This window comes from Lithobates pipiens, unplaced genomic scaffold, assembly GCF_037356315.1.
Source record: "Lithobates pipiens isolate NorthernLeopardFrog02 unplaced genomic scaffold, aLitPip1_a1.2 Scaffold_13, whole genome shotgun sequence".
In the NCBI taxonomy this organism is placed as follows: domain Eukaryota; kingdom Metazoa; phylum Chordata; class Amphibia; order Anura; family Ranidae; genus Lithobates; species Lithobates pipiens.
In genome coordinates, this window is record NW_027507718.1 from 465,552,896 (window position 1) to 465,574,365 (window position 21,470).

The window sequence follows — 21,470 nt, forward strand, 5'->3', positions numbered from 1 at the left end:
TTTTTAATTATAATTAATGTTAATAATTTATTATTAGGGGTTTATTGAGACTTAAAGGTTATTTCAAGGGTTCCTCATTGTTAAAAAGGTTGAAATAGGTTGCTCTAGATAAAAACATATACATACGTACAAAGAGAGCAAACGTTTGGTGTATTTACTATATATATATATATATATATATATATATATATATATATATATATATATATATATATATATATATATATATATATATACACACACAATGTATTTATGCAGTATATACCCACACACAGTAAACATTCATATATGTAAGCAAATGCCTAGCCATCTAGCCATCATATAGCAATGGGTAAAGTCAACAATCAATCATCATTTTTTTCCATGTGGAGACAGTTTTTCTTTTAAAACAGGTGAGGTGAAGGTTACTGTTCAACATTGAAACAGGTAAGGTGAAGATGATGGGTGGCTTTGGAATATAGCACTTTGCTTAATATCATTACACTTCACGCTCTATAAGTCAAATCCTTATTAACGTATAGCAACAAAGCAAACGGATGGGCACTGGGCTGTTGCCATTAGCTTCCTTCCAGATTTCAGCTTTTAAAAATGTAAAGCCATGATCACAAAGACTGATAGTTTACCAAAGCTTGCAATGTTTTACACATGACTGTTTACATTGTATTTTAAAGGCAATGGTGTTATAATAAAACAGAGGGTGCCATAGAGTAGATTAGGAGATTCGTTTTGGCAGAAATAACACAGCAGTTGCACTTTTTAAATGGACAGAAATGAGTAGCAGTATTATAATGGTCAATACTGACTCATATAGCCAGAAGAAATTACTAATCAATGCTATTGTAATATATTTCAAAGAAATATTAGTGATGATTTGTTGTACATTAATTACCGTCTCAGGATAGCAGCGGAAAGAAGGTTACTATATACTATAGGAATTAAATCTTTTGCACAAAATTAACAAGTTAAAAATCAAACCCACGGATATGAACACTATACAAAGTTTTAAAGTCAGAGGCTGTTATATTAATAATAGTTATTGTGTGCTTTACTATACTAGGAAAATAGTGTAAATTATGTTTCATTTAGTTTATAAAACACTGGAGCAGTCAGTTCATTTTGACTTATTTTGTAATGTACCACACCACAGTGTTTCTGAAGATTAATACAGCATCAAATGAGAATTGCAGTATAGAGTAGAATTTTATGATCTGTATTTAAAAGCTTTACTCTGCCGTGTCACATAAAAATTGCACTTCATCATTCAGCATTTGGTTCTTAGTGTATACACAGTTTCATATATATTGATTTTAAAACATTGTAATGAAACCAGTGTAAAACAAATAGTAATTATCCCTACAGTGCTTATTTGAACAGCAGATAATTTATTTGCATTATTATACATGGAGTTACTTGCGTCCTTAACAGCACTGTTGTATGGATTGCATCTTCGGAATACTCTAACAATTTTAACATTTGCTACATTTTGCTTAGTTTTATCTTTATAATTATATTTATTTTGACAGCAAAATCATCAAACATGCAAACACCATTTAATACCTCTCTTGTTCCATTATGGTTAACGTTTCCCCTCCACCCACTCTGCATATTTGCAATCATGTATTCTAAGAGGGAAATGTAGACTATTATTTACTTATCTGCACTGCCCTATGCACCTAAAGACATGTCCAAATATATTTGTAGCAAAAAGGCCATTTCAAAGAAAAGCAGATCCTGTGATTAGTTGGGCACCCCTATTATTAGTAGTAATGTGAGGCAATTCTCACCTTCATGACTCCAACACCAGGCCTCCCCTCCTACCGATGCTTAAAGTATTTGTTGGGCTGTATTGAAACACAGGGAGTAGTGTGTGTTGCAGTGGGGCCGAGATCAGAAATCAGATTGGTGCATCACACTTTTTTTTCTTTTTTTAAACAAACTTTACTGAGATGTTGCACAGACATTTCATAAAGTTCAATTGCCGCCCGTGGTGCGAGGCAGTGGATTGCCTCACACTGCACTGATAAAAAATATCGAAAGCAGTACAGCACACCACTGGAACGCAGTGGTGTGAACCGGCACATAGGAGACTGAGGCGTAACCAAAACCCTCAGGGCCCTGGTGCAAGAAACCATAAGGGGGCCCCCCTGATTACATCCCGGGGTCCTTCCCACTAATCCTAGACCCTTTACTCCCATTGTGGGGCCTTTTATTGCGGTCCCAAAGCAGGGCCTTTTCACATGTTCTGCAGTGGAACCCTTTCCTGCATAGTTGCCAACCTTTCCAAAAAATGTTCAGAGATGCATTTTTTTTCTATGTGTTCAGCCAGCCATTGTAGGTAGAGAACATATCTTAATTAGGGGTGGACCTTTTAAAATGGACATGTTTCTACAAGCGCTATCTAATTCCATACCCCCCCCCCCCAGCACACCTCTGCACCCCGATACACCTCTGCACCTTCTAGAATCCTCTTTATTCCCCAGTATGCCTCCATATTCCCAGAAAGCCTTTGAGCCTTTGTAACCCCCAGCACACCTCCACCCCCCCCCCCCCACACACACACCTCTGCACCTCCCAGCAATCTCTGTATCCCTCCAGCACACCATTGTACACCCCAGCAAGCACCCCACACACCCCTAAGGCCCCTTTCACACAGGACAGACCCATCAGTGGGATCTGCTTGTTCAGCGGGGGATCTCTCCACTGATACCTGTTGAGAAAACAGAAGACAGGTCCATGTCCACTCCACTGACACTGAGCAGGCCCAGACAAAGCCCACTGCTATCTCTGGGGAGGTCGAATGCAAACGAAATGGACCACCTGTCCATTTCCTTCTGACTGTCAGCTGATCCGTCAGATGCATTAGGAACTTTTAGCACATAGGATCAGAATGTATGGCTCCATAAAGAGCTATTGATGGGCCAATCCAGTCCACCAGAAAAACAGACAGATCAACCCGATCAGTCCACCAGTGTGAAAGGGACCTAACACATCTCTGCTCTGTACCCACTTGATTTACCCCCCCCCCCCCCCCCCACACACACACACACACTTTCCCAATACACACAACAGTGTATTTCCAGAACAGTAAGATCACCCCATGGCCACTCACCTGCACATTGAACAGCAGCTCTATGGTGCCCACAGTGTCTCTCACTGCACCTCAGTTCACTTCAGCTGCCATTCACTATGCAGTGGAGGGGACAGGAGGGGTCTCTGACCAGGGCGGGTATAGACTTCAGTGTACAAACAGAGGCACTTCACCTCTCCACTGTATAGAGGGAACATCCAATTTTATAGAAAACCAGTGCTTTGCCGATGCATTGTAAAGCAACAGATTCACTTGAAATTGGAACTAAACTCATCAATTTAACTGTTTCCCAAAACATTTATATTCAGGGAACACAATAAATGAAAAGCTTGTACTTTCAACCAAATTGTCAAGTCATTACATGGCTTGATAGCTGGTGTCGTAAATGATCACATGTGCAGTACCATGGCAACTGCTGATCAAGCAGAGGCTAAGATGGCAGCTTCCTTGGCTTTAAAGGGTAGGATGGTTTAGTTCCAATTCAATGGCCCCCTTCCAACAGTACATGCTCACCCTTACTTTGCTTTTCTATTGCTTTCATCAGTGGCCAGGAACAAAGAAAATGCCTGGTACTGGCTATAGGAAATGTGTCACTCAATCCTGTTCCTCTCATGTGACAGTGGGGTTGCTTGGCCTAGTGTTGTGACATGGGGGCAGGAGAAAACTCTTTGTAGACCCCATATAGAGTAACTAAGAGCTTGAAAATTAACCCCAGCATCCAAAGATTACTACTTACCTGTCCTTGATCCACATAGATCTTAGCTGTGGGGTCCATGGGAGCTGCACATTTCCTCTTTAAAAACGGTTCTGGGTGAGATATGCAGTAGATTTGAAATTCATTCCTATGGGAAGGTCATCAACAATTTAGCCCAACTTTTACAAATCTTTTATTTATTTAGCAAGGGAAGAGGGTCACGGACACTTGGCACGGAACAAACAACATATTATAGTGTACAGAACACATAGAGAGCAGTACAATATAAAAGTAGGCACGAGACGGTAAGACAAAAAACCTGTCTATCTCTAACAAGGAGGTATAATGTTCAGTACGGTAGCCCCACATCTCCCCCCCCTTCATTTTTTACTTACATAACATATATACAAAAACCAGCTACCCCTGCCAGAGCGCAGCGCGCTAGAAGAGAGGAAAACTAGAGAAAAGAGAGTAAAAGATTAGAGAGTAGGTTAGATAGAGAGAGAGGAGGCAGTTGGGTGAGTGGGGAAGGGGGGGATATAAAGCTAGAGGGGGGGGTCAATCTCTAGGACCTGGATGACGTATATCTGCTATTTAGTCCGAGGTTGTGTTTCCAAATAAAATGCGACCCTCTTCAGAATAAACAAACATGTTCCAGATTGACCATGTCTTGGAGTATCGTTCTTGTTGTTGTCGGGCTGATAGAATTAGGTCTTCAAATTTATTGGGATGCATGACTTAGCCACGTCAAGGAGGTGACGGATAATTGACTTTTTGTAGAATTTCACTGGGGCAACCGAGACGTGGAGAAGGAAGAAGGCTGGGTCGTCCGGTATTTGCCGGTCCGTGAATTTCTGGGCAATGTTCTTGACCTCTGACCAGAATTTTGTTAAAGCTGGGCATGTCCAAAAGACATGTAGAAGTGAACACCGTTCCTCCTGCCATCTCCAGCATCTATTCGTTGTTTCCGGGAAAATATTACTTAGCTTCGCTGGTGTCCTGTACCACCTGGTTAAGATTTTGTAATTGGTTTCCTGCGTTTTCGTACAAATAGATGATTAATATGTGAAGTGGAGGATACGTTGTTTTTTTTGAGGGCTAAATGTGCGGTTTAAAGAGGAATTCCACCAAAAAAAAAAATATTAAAAGCCAGCAGCTATAAATACTACAGCTGCTGACTTTTAATAAATGGACACTCACCTGTCCCGGGTTCCAGCGATGCCGGCAGCCGAGGCCGATTGATCGCTCGGCTCTCGGCTGCTGCCGCCACCATTCTAGGTGAGGGAATCAGGAAGTGAAGTGAATCGGCTTCACTTCCCGGTTCCCTACTGCGCATGCGCGAGTCGCGTCGCGCAATAGGAAATCTCCGCACTGTCACTGGGACCCGTGTGTGTCCCAGCAGACAGCGCGGCAGGGCAGGAAATGGCGTAAACTCCCACGGGAGTCTATGCCCGGAAGTGGGTGTAAATACCTGTTTTTGACAGGTATCTCCACCCCCCTCCCCCCTGAAAGGTGTCAATTGTGACACCGGGAGGGGGGGAGGGATCCAATCAGCGGAGGTTCCACTTTAGGGTGGAATCCCGCTTTAAGTCTCGTTCCCATTCAGCAATGAAGTTTAATGAGTGAGAGCCTGAGGGAGCATTTAAAAGATTATACATGTTCGAGAGTGTGTTTGGGAATGTCCCTTCAGATGTACATATTTCCTCTAAGGTTGTGGCAGGTTAAAATTGCTTGGGGGAGGAAGAGTCCTAAGGAAGTGGGAAAGTTGGAGAGCATTCCAAAATTTCAGATAAAAGGGTCCTTGCGGGGCCATTAAATCTTGTAGCGAGGGCCAATTTCCCTGTGTTAGGAAGTGAGAGGCCTGAGAACATCCTTAAAGTCGTAAGGGTTTAAATGGTTCACCCGGAAGCCTGGCGGAAAATTTGAGTTCCCAAGGATTGGGAGGACTGGAGAGGACTCGGATGAGAGGGATCCTTTTTTGAACAGGAGGGAGCATATCCTTGCCGTCTGACCAAGAATAGGGTGCGACTTTACTTTCTTAGGCAAGGAGTCATAACTATAAGGGGCGCCTTTCAAGGGAATAGGGCTCAGATCCTTTTCAATCTGAACCCACAGCTTGAGGGGTCCGTGCCTACACCAATCCACCAGTCTGCCAAGATGAACCGCCTGATAGTATTTGTGTACATTTGGAACTTCTAAACCTCCATATAATTTTGGAAACATAAGCTAGGATCTCTTCATTCGGGGGTGTTCGTGGGCCCAAATAAATTCAAAGAACACCTTTCATATTTGTTGGAAGTAATTGGATGGGAAGTGGACGGGTAGGGCTTGTAAGATATATAGAAATTTAGGTAGTATACTCATTTTAAGAATATTACAACGGCCGAACCATGAGTGTAGTCCAGTAGTCTATTTATTAAGAAGTGTACGGACCTTTGCAAACAGTGGAGGGAAATTTCGTTCAAATACTTTTGATATGTTTGCCAGGATAATTGTAAGTATGTCAAAGCCGCATCATTCCATGTTAACCTGAAGTTTGATTTAAGTTGGGTTTTAAGTGACTGTGATAGATTAATACCTGTTGCTTCTGATTTTATAAAATTTATTTTGAGGTTGGATAGGGCTCCATATGCATCAAATTCTCTAAAAAGATTGGGGATGGATATCACAGGATTCGTAAGGGAGAACAGCATGTCATCGGCATAAGCCAATACTGTATGTTGACTCCCTCCACCTGCTAGGAAATCTGTCTCTCAGGAGGGGGGTGGCATCTGCTCATGTCTTGCTTTCAGCTGTCGCAGGTCTGTTAGCAGTGTGTCTAATTGTTGAGTATGCTGTTTTTTAAGTCTCGAACCGTGTTTAATAAGTACCCCTCTAATGACCGCTTTATGGGCTTCCCAAATGATGCTGGGGGTACAGTCTGCCATATCGTTGGTGTCGAAGTAGAACTGAAGTTCCCTAGTCATTTCTGAAACTACATCTTTGTCTTGTAGGACACTTTCATTCAGCCTCCATTGTTTAGTTTTTGTGGTAAAGGAGTCCGTAAGGGCATAGGATAAGGAGATCGGTGCATGATCCGACCACATAATGGACCCTATGGCAGAGTCTCTGACTGCATGTAGTTGTGAATGTGGTAATAGGAAGTAATCTATATGGAAGTATACTTTGTGGGGTTTAGAGTAAAAGGTATAGTCTCTTACTGTGGGATGGAGGATACGCCAAATGTCTACTAGTTGGGCTTTGTGCAGGGCTTGATCGATGCGTTTACGAGATCCAGGAGGAACGGCAGAACGTCCCGAGGAGGTGTCCTCCGAGGGGATCATGTGGACGTTTAGATCTCCCCTCACTATCAGCTTCCCTTCAGAAAATCTCACCAGTTTTTCTACAGTCTTTTCCAGGAAAACTTCATGGTGGTCATTGGGGACATATAAATTTGCCAGGGTCACCTTGACGTTTCCAATCATGCCTTTCAGGAATAAAAACTGGCCTGTTGGATCCAGCACGGAATCTAGGAAGGTCCATGGCACCTTACTGGAGAGCAATATCGAAACTCCCTTTGATTTTGCAGCTGTGTTTGTCGAGTGGTAAGCTATTGGGAAAGCTCAACTTTTAAGAGTGGGCAGTTTGTCACAATTGAAATGGGTTTCTTAAAGGAGGGCTACATCCGCTTTAAGACGGTGGAGATCTTGTAGAAGCATACGCCTTTTTCTGGGACATTGAGACCTTTGGCATTAAGCAAGATCACATTAAGCACATCCATGACAAGATAAGGGGGAGGGGTGGATGAGGGGGGGGGATGAGGAGGGAGGTTAAGAGAGGGTGAGAATGAAAATGAAGAGAGAAAAGGAGACAAAAAGAAAGATAGAGGAAGCTAGAAAGCTGAGAAGAGAATCTAGTTAGGTAGCAAACTTGCTAGTTCGCTCACCAGGAAGAAAAATAAATTTCCTGGAGACTGAGCGAAGGCCTATTTGGGGGTTCGGATGGACACAGCCGGAGAAGAAGCCCCGGCTATCCCTACCTACCTCGGCTTATAGGTGGTATTTAAACAAAATCACCTCGAACGTTTAACTTTCAACCATAAACATACATTAAACATCTAAAGGACATAACCAATACATAAGAACATAGAACATCTTGTGAGTACATATCAACATACTTGAGTAAAAATAAAACTACTGGTACCTGGAAGGTAACGGGGACAGGGATTGATAAGAAGACTGAATCTTTTGAGTTATTGGTCAATTCCCTCTAGCAATAGCAAGTCAAACCTCCATGGGTAGATGTCGATCGGCTGTTAATAGAGCCTGTCTGAGTATGCGACTCCTATCTCCAGTGGGGGGGGGGGGGAGGCTGGGATATGGAGGGGGTGAAGGTAGAGTGTGTGGGTGGGAAATAAGGAGGGGGCATGGAAGGGGAAGGAGGGGGTGGGGAAAGAGGGGAGAGGGATAGGAGGGGGGAGGTAGGGGGGGGAGGGAGGGGAGCTAAGGTGACCCCCTCAAATAATCTGTGATATGATTCCCAGCCCACAGGGGACAGGGGTCCTAATACGGGCTAGCAGACACCGAAGCTCAATATCATGGTTAAGAGAAGATCGCATAACCTGTAAATGTAATGTTAGTACATAGATGCACATAACCGTTCAAATACTGAGGCTCTAAGACCTAGATTGTAAAGCAGGAGCAATGGGAGGTAGTCCGCCCACATAGATCCATTTAGACTACCAAAACATTGGTGCACAAAGACCCCCCTTGCAGAGAGCCAAAGTAGGTTAGTGAGTATGTTCAGGGTGCTGCCTTTCTGGCTAGGTAGTGACACTTAACATCTGAGAGAGACTCCTCAATTCCCTCAGGGGGTATAACAAACAGGGAGTGTTCGTCTTGTATGTGGCTATCCATAACGGGGATTGCTCCGGATGACCGCTCCCCGGTAGCCGCAGTGTATGCCTCTTGAAGGATCGTGAAGGACTATTAACTGCCTGTTGGTTGGAACAGCCAAAGACTCCATGACTAATGCTAGGCTGGAGTGTCAGACAGATAGGGGTAAGACAGCTAGTGAGGGGGGTCCTACCAAGCAAATCCTTTTAGCGGGGACATCTCAGAACGTCCGCTTACCTCTTTAGCAGTCATTAGGAAACAAAAAAAAAAAAGGGAAACCAACAGCCAAAATGAGACTAAGGGTTAGAACTGGAGAAACCTTATGGTATGCCCTAGGCACGTAGTTATCACACTCACGATTACCGGGATCTCTCTCCCGAGGGGGCTCTCAGTCTCCAACTAAATCTCTGGGGGCAAGCTGTAAGGGATCCCCTGGGACCAGCCGATCCAGGACGGATTGTATTGCTCGGAAGAAGCAGAAGCCAATCAGGAATCTGAATGGGTGCAGATCCCAGGAAGTCAAACAGCGCTGGTAGGTCAGATGGTGTTCGAAGTGTGAAGAGGGCAGAATCCTTCCTGAAGGTAACAGATAGTGGGTAGCCCCATCTATATGCGAAAACCCTGTTTTTTTGCCATATCTAGCAGTGGGCGCAGGCGAGCTCAGCGTTGCAGAGTAGCACGGGATAAGTCTGAGAGGATCTTGATGGATGTGCCGTCAAAGTCCACTTCTCAACATTCCCATGCTTTGCGGGCAATCTGTTCTTTCAGTGCATATTTATGGATTCGGCATTTATGGTCTGTTCGGATCCATCGATCTTGGACCCAGAGCTCTATGAGCCCTATCCAGCTCGATGGTGGCTTGCGGTGAGGCTAGGACCCGCTGGAAGATGGCAACCACTGTTTCTGTTAGATTTTCGGATCTCGTGGCCTCCGGTAGCCATCGGAGCCGTAAATTGTTCCTGCGGCTCCGGTCCTCTAAATCTTCTAAATGGAGCTGTAGTGCAACCGTTGATTCTGCCTGTGTTGCATTTGATTGTTCCAGGGCATCCATTCTGGACTCCAATGAGGAGATAGACGATTCCCCAGCATCCACTCTGACAGGGCGCCACTATCAGATCTCACGACTTGTATAACTCTGTGGTGCGCTTCCTCCACATGCTGTATAAGCGACTCAATGTTATTCTTTGTAGGCAGAGCCTGGAGGAGCGCTCTGATATCCCCGTCCATTTGGATCTGGTCCCGTCTGTCTGGGGAGGACATCCTCGCCGGTATATCCAAGCTGAAGATATCAAGGGTGTTTCCAAGAGTGTTTTGGCTTTGAGAGAAAGTAGACGAGGGCGGTGGGTCCAGCGGTATAGAAGCATGAGGAGCTGTAACAATGGCGCCTGGTGAGAGACGGGCGGCATCTCCAAAATACCTGTGAATCCCCCCCCCCCAAGAGGAGTGGGGACGGTGTCCTTGTGACAACGAATGTGTCCGGTACCTTTTAGATGCTAGCATACCGTAAGTTGAGGCTTTGATCTAGCAAAGTTGCCGAGGCTGGTATGGGGAAGCTGGGAGCTCACCAAAAAACGTGTCCTCATCCAGCCATGTCCAGGCCACGCCCCCCTAGCCCAACTTTTAAATTATTTACCATAACAATAAATAGGGACTCTACTGTACTGCGCATCTGCTGTCCAACCAGCATGCTTAATAAAGATGGACCAGTGGTCTTTGTTAATGATGGACCGTTAAGTGGAAGACTTTGGGAAAAGGCAGGGGCAGTTTGTAGAGGGTAGGAAAAGATTTTAAAAATGATTTAAGTCCTGTATGCGTTCCTTGCGCTTGGTGGCTGAATAAAGTGGCAGGAATAGAAACTATGTGCAACATTAAACAGAACGTGTTGTTTTCTTCTCAACCGGAAAACACAGGTTTGCTCTAAGGTTGTGCCCCATTACGAGACTTTGACAGCAGATGGTGCCATGTGAGGAGGTCTTTGATGTGCTGCTACAAGGAGGAGCCCTGAATAGAAACAGATTTCCAATTTATTTGACATCAGATTTAAAACAGATTCTTAGATACACACATGGCTTTTTTTCTCAGAAAATAGGTGCAGGAACTTCTCAAAAAAACCTCTCCACCCCACACAAACCCTCCAAACCGCATCAAAAAGTGAGTGTGGTCAGGTTCGGATTTCAATAACAGTGGAAGGGGCAATAAATACCAGGAGAGCATTATGTACAGAGTGCAGTGTTTTTAAAAGGGGGGGGGGGGGTGTTACAGAGTGTAGAGTTCAGCCTTCTTCCACAGCTGGTTACCTCTGCATCCCCTATCCTGCTCACTTTCACCCCTCTTCAACTTTGACCTCTGCATGCAACCCCCCTTTCACTGTCTCCATGTTCTCCTTCCTTCCTTAAAAGCTCTGGCATCTTCCACTTGTCTTACTTGTGTTGGTGTATTAAGCTGAAGCACCCAGCCAGCTCTAGTACCACCATGCACACCCCCACCCTCTCTCACTTGCAGGGGGATCTTTCAGTTGGGGTGTTGGGATCTGCACCTGCATCTTCCTGGTCCCCATCCTGCATTCAGTGGCAGCGGACTCAGGAAATCAGATCTATGGGAGCTGTTGGGAGACAAGCTTTGTAAACTTGTAAAGACAGAAGCCGGACTTCTATGTTTGCTAGCAATAGTGGTGATCAGGGAGCAGAGGGCCTGAGCCAGAGGTGGTGGAACTGAGTTCCACCAAGTTCCAGCTGAAAAAAAGCCCTGGATACACAACAGGAAATACCTGTTAAGCTGAGCAGTTCTGTTGCAGTAATCTCTTTCTTTCCCAGTTCATACAAGTACCACAGCATTATAATGCAGGAAATGTTGAGAGAAAACAACCTGTTGCAGGTCAATTAAATAAACTACAAGGATTTTCACAAACTGCATTGTAGATTCTTACCTGCTTATGTTTCGTATGCATTAAGACAGGCCATTTCAATGACTTAAAGCAGAAATAAAGGCATATACTGTATAATGCCCCATTTAACTCAGTTATTTATGAATTTAAAAACATGTAAACATATTTTAGTAATCGGTTTTATATTACCCTTTTGTAAATTATTTTACAGCTTGATTCTAATGATTAAGCGGCAGTGCTGTAAGCAGGTCAGGGCTTGACACATTGTATAGTGGGGAGATAGGGCAGGACTTATCAGTGTGTTACTGTTACTTTACTTTCCAATAGGCATGAGCTCAAATATCGGGTGTTTGCCCGTTCACTGAACAGCAAGGAGCGTTCCGTGGAATGCCCCATAATGCACAATGAGATTGCAGTGCATTTCTGTATGATGATTGGCCAAACCATGCACCTGCCCTGCATGCTTTGGCCAATCACAGCACGCTCTGCTCTGAGAGCCATGATTGGCCAAAGACAGGGTGCCTATCATGTGCCTGCCAATCATGGCTCAGGGGAACTAAATACACGCCCCACGCTATATAATACTGCTTATATAGTGGCCGCATGTAGTGTTGGTGGCATGGACGGAGAGATACCTTGAGTTATTTAGTTAGTGGCAGTGTATTTTATATATATATATATATATATATATATATATATATATATATATATATATATATATATATATATATATATATAAATATTTATACACACTCTGCATTATTTAGCATAGACTATATATTCAGTTTATACTCTATATTCAGTCATTGCAGGCAGTGTATGTATATATATATATATATATATATATATATATATATATATATATATATATATATATATATATACAGTCTAGTGTATATATATATATATATATATATATATATATATATATATATATATATATACATATATACTCTGCATTCATGTGAAACAAAACGCATATATACAGTGCATTCAGTGGTGCACAGTATATAATACACTTCAGGTGGTGTATTCAGTGTACCCTATGCAGACATCCCAACCTGCAAAAACTCATTTCAGGGAGGTGACAAACTCATTTCAGGGAGGTGGGCGTGGCTTAAGCCGTGTTACATATTGGGCGTGGCTTAAATGGTGTGGTTTAATAGAGTCTCAGATGACTTGCATTGTGCAGAATGTAGTAATGTTAAATAGGGAATATACAGTGGGGCGTGTACAGCAGTGGGTAGTATGTGCATGTGAGGAGTGTGAGGGGTACAGCGGTGAGTAGTATGTGCAGGATCGTGTCAGTAGGGCAGTGGACGGTGTCAGTGGTTCTTCATTTTTATTGTAATTTTTTTTACAATTGTATTTTTTAAATTATTTTTACAATTACTTTTTTATTTTTTGTTTTTCACAATGATTATGGGTTGGCGGGGTAGTGGACAGTGTCAATAGAGCAGTGTGTCAGTCATTTTTTGTTTTCTATATTTTTTAAAATTTTGTTGTTTATTATTTTCTGTAAATCATTTTCTTAAAATATTTTTTTCACAGTGCTTCTGGAGAAGGGATGGAGAGTATGTGGCGATGATGGTGCTAGTAGGGCAGTGGATGGTGTCAGTAGTTTTTATTTTTACATATTTTTTCATTCACAATGCTTTTTTGAGGGGGGGGGGGGGGGGTTGGGGCAGTGGACAGTGTTGGTAGGGCAGGGGGGTGGTGTCAGTAGTTTTTTATTTTATAATTGAATTTTTTAGCATTTTTGTTTATAATTTCATGTTTTTTTTATATTTATTGCATTTTTTTTTAAATCAACCCTGTTGGGGGGAGGGGGGGGGCTTTGGTGAGATATCTAAACGGATCCCTGAAATCTCCTCTTTGAGACAGGAAAAAGGACCGAGGACATTGATTCCCCAGTCCCTTTCTCGGCACTGAAGAGGAATGGACAGAAGACAGCAGCTCCTGTCCATTCATAACCTGAGCAGAGTAACACACAGGTTTTCACTGAACACAGGAGCGATCTTGTGGGAGACTTGGGATGTGTACCTATATATACAGTGCATTCGGTGGTGTACAGTATATAATACACTTCAGGCAGTGTATCTACACACACACATATATATATATATATATATATATATATATATATATATATATATATATATACAGTGCCTTGCGAAAGCATTTGGCCCCCTTGAACTTTTCAACCTTTTGCCACATTTCAGGCTTCAAACATAAAGATATCAATTTTTAATTTTTTGTGAAGAATCACCAACAAGTGGGACACAATTGTGAAGTGGAACAAAATCTATTGGATATTTTAAACTTTTTTAGCAAATAAAAAAATGAAAAGTGGTGCGTGCAAAATTATTCGGCCCCTTTACTTTCAGTGCAGCAAATTCACTCCAGAAGTTCAGCGAGGATCTCTGAATGATCCAATGTTGTCCTAAATGACTGATGGTGAGAAATAGAATCCACCTGTGTGTAATCAAATCTCTGTATAAATGCACCTGCTCTGTGATAGTCTCAGGGTTCTGTTGAAAGCGCAGAGAGCATCATGAAGACCAAGGAACACACCAGGCAGGTCCGTAATACTGTTGTGGAGAAGTTTAAAGCTGGATTTGGATACAAAAAGATTTCCCAAGATTTAAACATCCCAAGGAGCACTGTGCAAGCGATCATTTTGAAATGGAAGGAGTATTAGACCACTGCAAATCTACCAAGACCTGGCCGTCCCTCTAAACTTTCAGCTCAGACAAGGAGAAGACTGATCAGAGATGCAGCCAAGAGGCCCATGATCACTCTGGATGAACTGCAGAGAACTACAGCTGGGGTGGGAGAGTCTGTCCATAGGACAACAATCAGTCATACACTGCACAAATCTGGCCTTTATGGAAGAGTGGCAAGAAGAAAGCCATTTCTCAAAGATATCCATAAAAAGTCTCGTCTAAAGTTTTCCACAAGCCACCTGGGAGACACACCAAACATGTGGAAGAAGGAAGAAGGTGCTCTGGTCAGATGAAACCAAAATTGAACTTTTTGCCCACAATGCAAAACGATATGTTTGGCGTAAAAGCAACACAGCTCATCACCCTCAACACACCGTCCCCACTGTCAAACATGGTGGTGGCAGCATCATGGTTTGGGCCTGCTTTTCTTCAGCAGGGACAGGGAAGATGGTTAAAATTGAGGGGAAGATGGATGCAGCCAAATACAGGACCATTCTGGATGAAAACCTGTTGGAGTCTGCAAAAGACCTGAAACTGGGACGGAGATTTATCTTCCAACAAGACAATGATCCCAAACATACAGCAAAATCTACAAAGGAATGGTTCACAAATAAACGTATCCAGGTGTTAGAATGGCTAAGTCAAAGTCCAGACCTGAATCCAATCGAGAATCTGTGGAAAGAGCTGAAAACTGCTGTTCACAAATGCTCTCCATCCAACCTCACTGAGCTCGAGCTGTTTTCCAAGGAAGAATGGGCAAGAATTTCAGTCTCTCGATGTGAAAAACTGATAGAGACATACCCCAAGCGACTTGCAGCTGTAATCGCAGCAAAAGGTGGCTCTACAAAGTATTAACGCAAGGGGGCCGAATAATTTTGCACGCACCACTTTTCATTTTTTTATTAGTTAAAAAACTTTCAAAAATCCAATAGATTTCGTTCCACTTCACAATTGTGTCCCACTTGTTGGTGATTCTTCACAAAAAATAAAAATTTGATATCTTTATGTTTGAAGCCTGAAATGTGGCAAAAGGTTGAAAAGTTCAAGGGGGCGAATACGTTCGCAAGGCACTGTATACAGTCTAGTATATGTGTTTATACTCTGCATTCCGTGTAGCCTATATATACAGTGCATTCGGTGGTGTATAGTTTCTAATACACTTCAGGTGGTATACACAGTATATAATACAGGATGTACAGTTTCTAATACACTTCATGTGGTGTACACAGTATGGGTGCGGCTCACCCCTAGTTTCCCAACACAGGCTGGAGTGTCTATGACTAAACTGCATTGTTAAAAAAAAGACTAAAAGTGCTATCTCATTTGAATTTTAGGGATAGAAAACATCAACTCTGACCAGTTTTCCTGTCCTTGCTGAAGAAAAACATGATGCTGCCACCACCATCTTTTACGGTGGGGATGGTGTGTTCAGGGTGATGTGCAGTGTTAGTTTTCTGCCACACATAGCGTTTTGCCTTTAGGCAAAAAAGTTCAATTTTGGTCTCATCTGACCAGAGCACCTTCTTTCACACGTTTGCTGTGTCCCCCACAGGGCTTCTCACAAACTGAAAACGGGACTTCTTATGGCTTTGTTTCAACAATGGCTTTCTTCTTGCCACTCTTCCATAAACGCCAGATTTGTGGCATGCACACCTAATAGTTGTCCTGTGGACAGATTCTCCCATGTGAGCTGTGGATCTCTGCAGCTCCTCCAGAGTTACCATGAACCGCTTGACCGCTTCTCTGATTAATGCTCTCCTTGTCCGGCCTGTCAGTTTAGGTGGACGGCCATTTTTTGGTAGATTTGCAGTTGTGCCATACTTTTTCCATTTTCAGATGATGGATTGAACAGTGCTCTGTGAGATGTTCAAAGATTGGGATATTTTTTTCTAACCTAACCCTGTTTGAAACGTATTTATACTAAGATTACATCACACACAGGTGGACTCTATTTACTAGTTAGCTGACTTCAGAAGGCAATTGGTTCCACTAGATTTTAGTTAGGGGCACCAGAGTAAAGGGGGCTGAATACAAATGCACGCCACACTTTTCACATATTTATTTGTAAAAAGATATGGAAAACCATTTATCATTTTCCTTCCACTTCACAATTATGTGCCACTATGTGTTGATGTATCACATAAAATCCCAATCAAATACATTTATGTTTTTGGTTGTAACATGACAAAATGTGGAAAATGTCAAGGGGTATGAATACTTTTTTAAATCGCTGTATATAGTGGTCATGCCCTTTAATCAATATGTACTGAGCAGAAATGTTCGGTATGCTGTTAGCGCTATTTGGGAAAACCACCTCCCCCATATCCCAGTGTAGCTCTCCTCAACAAAAACAGAGCAGATCTCACAAAGTTGCAATTCAAATTACTATTGCAGATTATCACAGTTGATAGACAAACAGCGACCAAGGCCTGAGAGACCCTGCAGCTCTGTCTCACAGAGATCAAAAATAGAATAACACAGGTCATGATCCAGGGGAAAATAAAGGCAACCTTACAAGATGGAATACCCAATGAGAGCACCAAACAAACATCAAAGCTTTAAATAACCAAATTTATTCATAGCAGAAAAAAATCCAACACGTTTCGGGAGCCAAACATGCTCCCTCTCCAGCATCCTCCGTCCACACTTGCTCTCCTGAGGGTTTCAGAAAAGTGTTTTTCTCCGTAGAGGCTATACTAGTCATTCCAGATGCCAGGACATAGGAACAATGAGATGTGTGTTTGTCCCCAGCCAACAATTCCAGATGCTTCTGGGTATGATGGAGCATGCCGCCTTCTGTGACAGTGCTAAGGTCTAAGAATAAATTGCTGGGCCTAAGCACTGTCACATGATCTGGGGAGTGATGAAACCAATCCCATTACTGTTTGACACCACCTGACTCCTTGGATTTCCATGTTGATGACGGTGGAGGCAGAAACGATGAGCAAGCGCTGGTGGTCAACTTAGTATTATTGGGGTGAGGAGCCCTTTACAAAGCCACCATCTCTGTGCCCTATTTTGTTTTGTAAGTTGAAGCTGCCATGTAAACTGATGTAAGTGGGAATGTTTAGTGGACAGATTAGTGTTTCAAAAATAATTATCAATCCAACCACTGTAACAAAAACAATAAAAATACTGCTGGGAGATGCAGTCAGTCAGTTACAAGATGTGGAACTTTGGTTTAAATAAATTTCTATACATGTTTTTAAATAAAAGAGGAATTAAAATTAAATGTATATATTGTAACCTTTATAGTGCATAAATACAATTTTATAAACCAGCTGTATAACCTGAAGTATTGAGAGATGAGAGATGAGCAGAGCCAGAACACTGATGAACAAAAATATTTAAAAAAATATTGAATCCTTGTAGCATGTGTATTTAACAGTGTTACTGTTTGGGAATTAACTGTGTCTACAGAATGCAACTTTACGTACTAATTATGTGCACAGAGTGCCGCATAAAATGGCTTTCTATATGCACTCACATCTGACTACACATTGATATGCTGCTCTACAGCAATAAACATTTTACCACTACCTGTAGGGCACAATGACCTGAGAGATAAATTGATAGATGGAAAGTCAAGAGAATGCAATTTTATGGACAAATAATGTTTACAGGGTTCCCCATATTGCTCATGAACAGTTTTCTATATGCACACATGGCTTCATACAGTAAACATTAGCACTCCATGGCAAGGAAAAGTATACCACTCCCCATTGGACATATGAAAATGCTTATTATAGCATAAAGCCATCCAAGATATATAATAAATAATGTTTACAAAAATACATTATATAACCATCCCCACCACCACCCTTGCCTTGCAACACTGAGTTTATCGAAAGGGATGACTTGGAATACTAAAATATGCCAAATGTTTGTTTTACAGTTTTGGGTTGACAAGTGTGGTTTAAATTATCCACTAGCATTCTATATTCCCCAGCCTGGCACTGTGCCTTGGGCATCAAAATGTCAAGCAAACCTGTCACATTATTCCTGCTGCAATCTGCAATAATATGCTATTAAAAGTATAAATACAGAAACAAGAGTGAGACTTCACAGATGGGGGCCCAAAACTGGGAATTCAAAGAGAACTAGCTATTGGAGTCAGTGGAACATACGTGGAAAAAGATGCTCATGGGTTATTCAGCGTACCCATCACCCAGGATTCAAATGTTAATTTTGAGTGAGCCTAGTTTTATTTGAATTCTTGGAGCAACCTTTTTTTATGTGTATTCACTTTAAGCTTGTAGTCACCTTCTGGCTCAAGGATATTGCTATATTTCCACCATATATTTTGACATTCAAGTCCACTTACTGTACTTCTATCTTCTATCCTTTACTGTGTAATCATACATAGTATCTGCCTTGCAGTGTGAAGCAGAGATGTTTGAGTGAGCAAAAGAGAAGACGGCAACGGGCGACAAAGAAAATCAGTATTTTTATAGGGTCTTTTGTGGTGTGCTTCGCTCCATATGTTATCACAAGGTCAGTATAACAAATTTTTTGTTGTTTCAGTAAGTCAGTGTCTATCATCTGTTATCACTGTCTATGAGTTTTTGAGAACAATGTGTACCGTATTATCAAAAATAACAGTCAATGTTATTTGTTTAAAAGGGAAAAATCTGCGCTAACCAGTGATAATTGATTAACGAGGTGCAAATGACCTCAAATAAACACAATGTTCAACAATGTACAAAGGTATGTGGAAAAAAATTTTTTTGGGGAGTAAATAAACTCCACCTAAAACAACACTCAAGGGTGATAAAACATTGCCAGGTGCTGCAACTAAAAAACCTGAATATAGGGTTAAGTGTAAGTGAAAAAGAGCTTCAATTGCACAACATAGGTGAGGTTTAGTGAGATAATATAAATAAATAAATCATCAATTATTATCAACAGATCAATAAATAATATAAGTGACAAATAGTGTTGTTCATCCCACAGCAACACTGCAGCATATAAAAAAGTTTTTTTTTTCTTAAAACTGGGAAAGGAGACCTCCCAGATCCTCTCCTTTCCCAGTAGATGCTTTGTAAAGAGAAACACGTTGGGTTGAGCCAAGGACCAGGCATACGGTACAGTCTGCATGAGCAGCTGAACATATAGAAGTTTATATTGATACGCCGCTTTTTTTTACCTTTTTTAAGACAAAAAACGTTTTTGTATGCTGCAGTGTTTTTTACATGCCCCTTTGGTTGTTAGCCATGTGTGGGCTCTTTAATAAAGAAGCTTTGATGTGTTAAAACTTATTGCACTATATAAGTTTTTTTTGCCCTATATCGTGGATGGAGGAAGTTTTTTGGCGTATTCACAGCCAGTGAAGCAAGGCGAGTAGTGTGGACGGAAAACAGCTGAGCATTAAGCAGGAGAGTGATCACCTTTGATTGGAGAGCAGATTGTCCTTGCTGAGGAAGAGAGTGGGATATCGCTCGGTATGGAGGGTTCATTCTGATGTATGCCCATTTAAACCTTGGATCTGGTAAGCAGCCATTTGGTCATTTTCATATATTGCTTGCGGGATTACATGTGGAGGCTGTATTAGAAGAAATAGAGCAAAGAAAAACTGTTACTGTTCAGTTAAAGTTTGATTATTTTCCACCATTTGGGAAGGAATTCTTTGAAGTTTTTTGCTTTGACCCTGCAGAACATATGGACTTATAACCATAGCCACCATTAATTCATATAATTGTGTGTTCATAAGCTGTGGACATTTGTTTTATTTATTCACATAACAATGTTTATTTATTTATGGATTCAGTCATTGGGTAATTTAGAAGAGAAAAGAAAGAAAAGAGAAATTATAATTACTTTTTTTCCCCTTAGGGGATGAAGGACACTATTTGTCACTTATATTATTTATTGATTTGTTGATAATATTTGATGATTTATTTATTTATATTATCTCACTAAACCTCACCTAGGTCGCGCAATTGAAGCTCTTTTTCAGTCAATGTTATTTACCTTTTTAAGTTTTGATGTTTTAAATTGATGGTATATACTTTTTTTATTATTATTATTATATCATTTTTCAAATACATTTTTAATACTTGGTACACCCATGACATTGAATTTGTGGAGCACTCAGGGTTATATAAATATAAAAACTCAAAAGTATCTTCTGCCTTTGTGACTATACAGTATCTCTCTAATTCTAACTGCATATGGGGGTATACAGAGCAGTGGGGGTTGGATAAGCGAGTAACTACTCTGACTCATTCAGCTGTGTGTTATCTGAGCTTTATTGATCTCTGTAAATAACAAACTTCTTCACCAAAGCTGTTCAAGGACCACTTTGCTTTTAGAGTTTACCTTTAAATCTTCCCCTACTTTTTCAGTGGAAGGTTCCTACCTAAATAATTCCTACCTAAATAATTCCTACCTAAATAATGACCTTCAAACCCACATCAGAGATCTTCATTTTGTGCCCTTATCCAATGGCACCTACCCAATACTGCACTGCCTTTGCGTAAAAAGACGCTACTTCCATTTAGCTCCCAGTCCATACATTTCTTAAAGGTAGGCACAAGTTACGAGTGAATAAGCAAAAACGGCTCCACCACCAGTTTACCTAATCCACAGTCCTATCTGTCTGATGATCATTTAATATTTAAAGTAATACTAAACCCTATATGTGTAAAAAATGTTAGTTGAAGAAGACCAGACTTACATAATATGCATATTCTTCTTTAAAATGTACATGTTTCTGTTATCCAGCTGGGCCTCAAACCTCTGCCCCCACCTCCCAGTTAGTGGGCATATGTGCTTTTGGCCAGCACTGTGTGTGTTTATTAGAGTTGGGCAAACAGTTGGGGCCGAGGCCCTTATCCGAGGATGCAGCTTGGCATAACAGGAAAGGGGGGGAGGACGAGTGAGTGCCCCCCAAACCATACCAGGCCACATACCCTCAACATTGGGAGGTGCTTTGGGGTAAGCATTATGTTCCCATGTTATCTTCCTGACAACCCTGGTCAGTGGTTGTGGGAATTTGCAGGCAGATATGTATATATATATATATATATATATATATATATATATATATATATATATATATACACATATATATATATATATATATATATATATATATATATATATATATATACATATATATATATATATATATATATATATATATATATATATATATATATATATATATATACAGTGCCTTGCGAAAGTATTCGGCCCCCTTGAA

At 41.4% G+C, this 21,470-nt stretch overlaps 1 protein-coding gene across 1 annotated transcript in view; it reads left to right on the forward strand.

The window, feature by feature from the left end:
- Window positions 1-21,470, forward strand: part of GPR78 (G protein-coupled receptor 78) — a 111,828-nt gene that overhangs the window by 2,568 nt on the left and 87,790 nt on the right. The window contains exon 2 of the mRNA XM_077477856.1: window positions 18,647-18,760. Within this exon, the coding sequence (XP_077333982.1) occupies window positions 18,647-18,760 (114 nt within the window). The remainder of the gene's footprint in view (window positions 1-18,646; window positions 18,761-21,470) is intronic.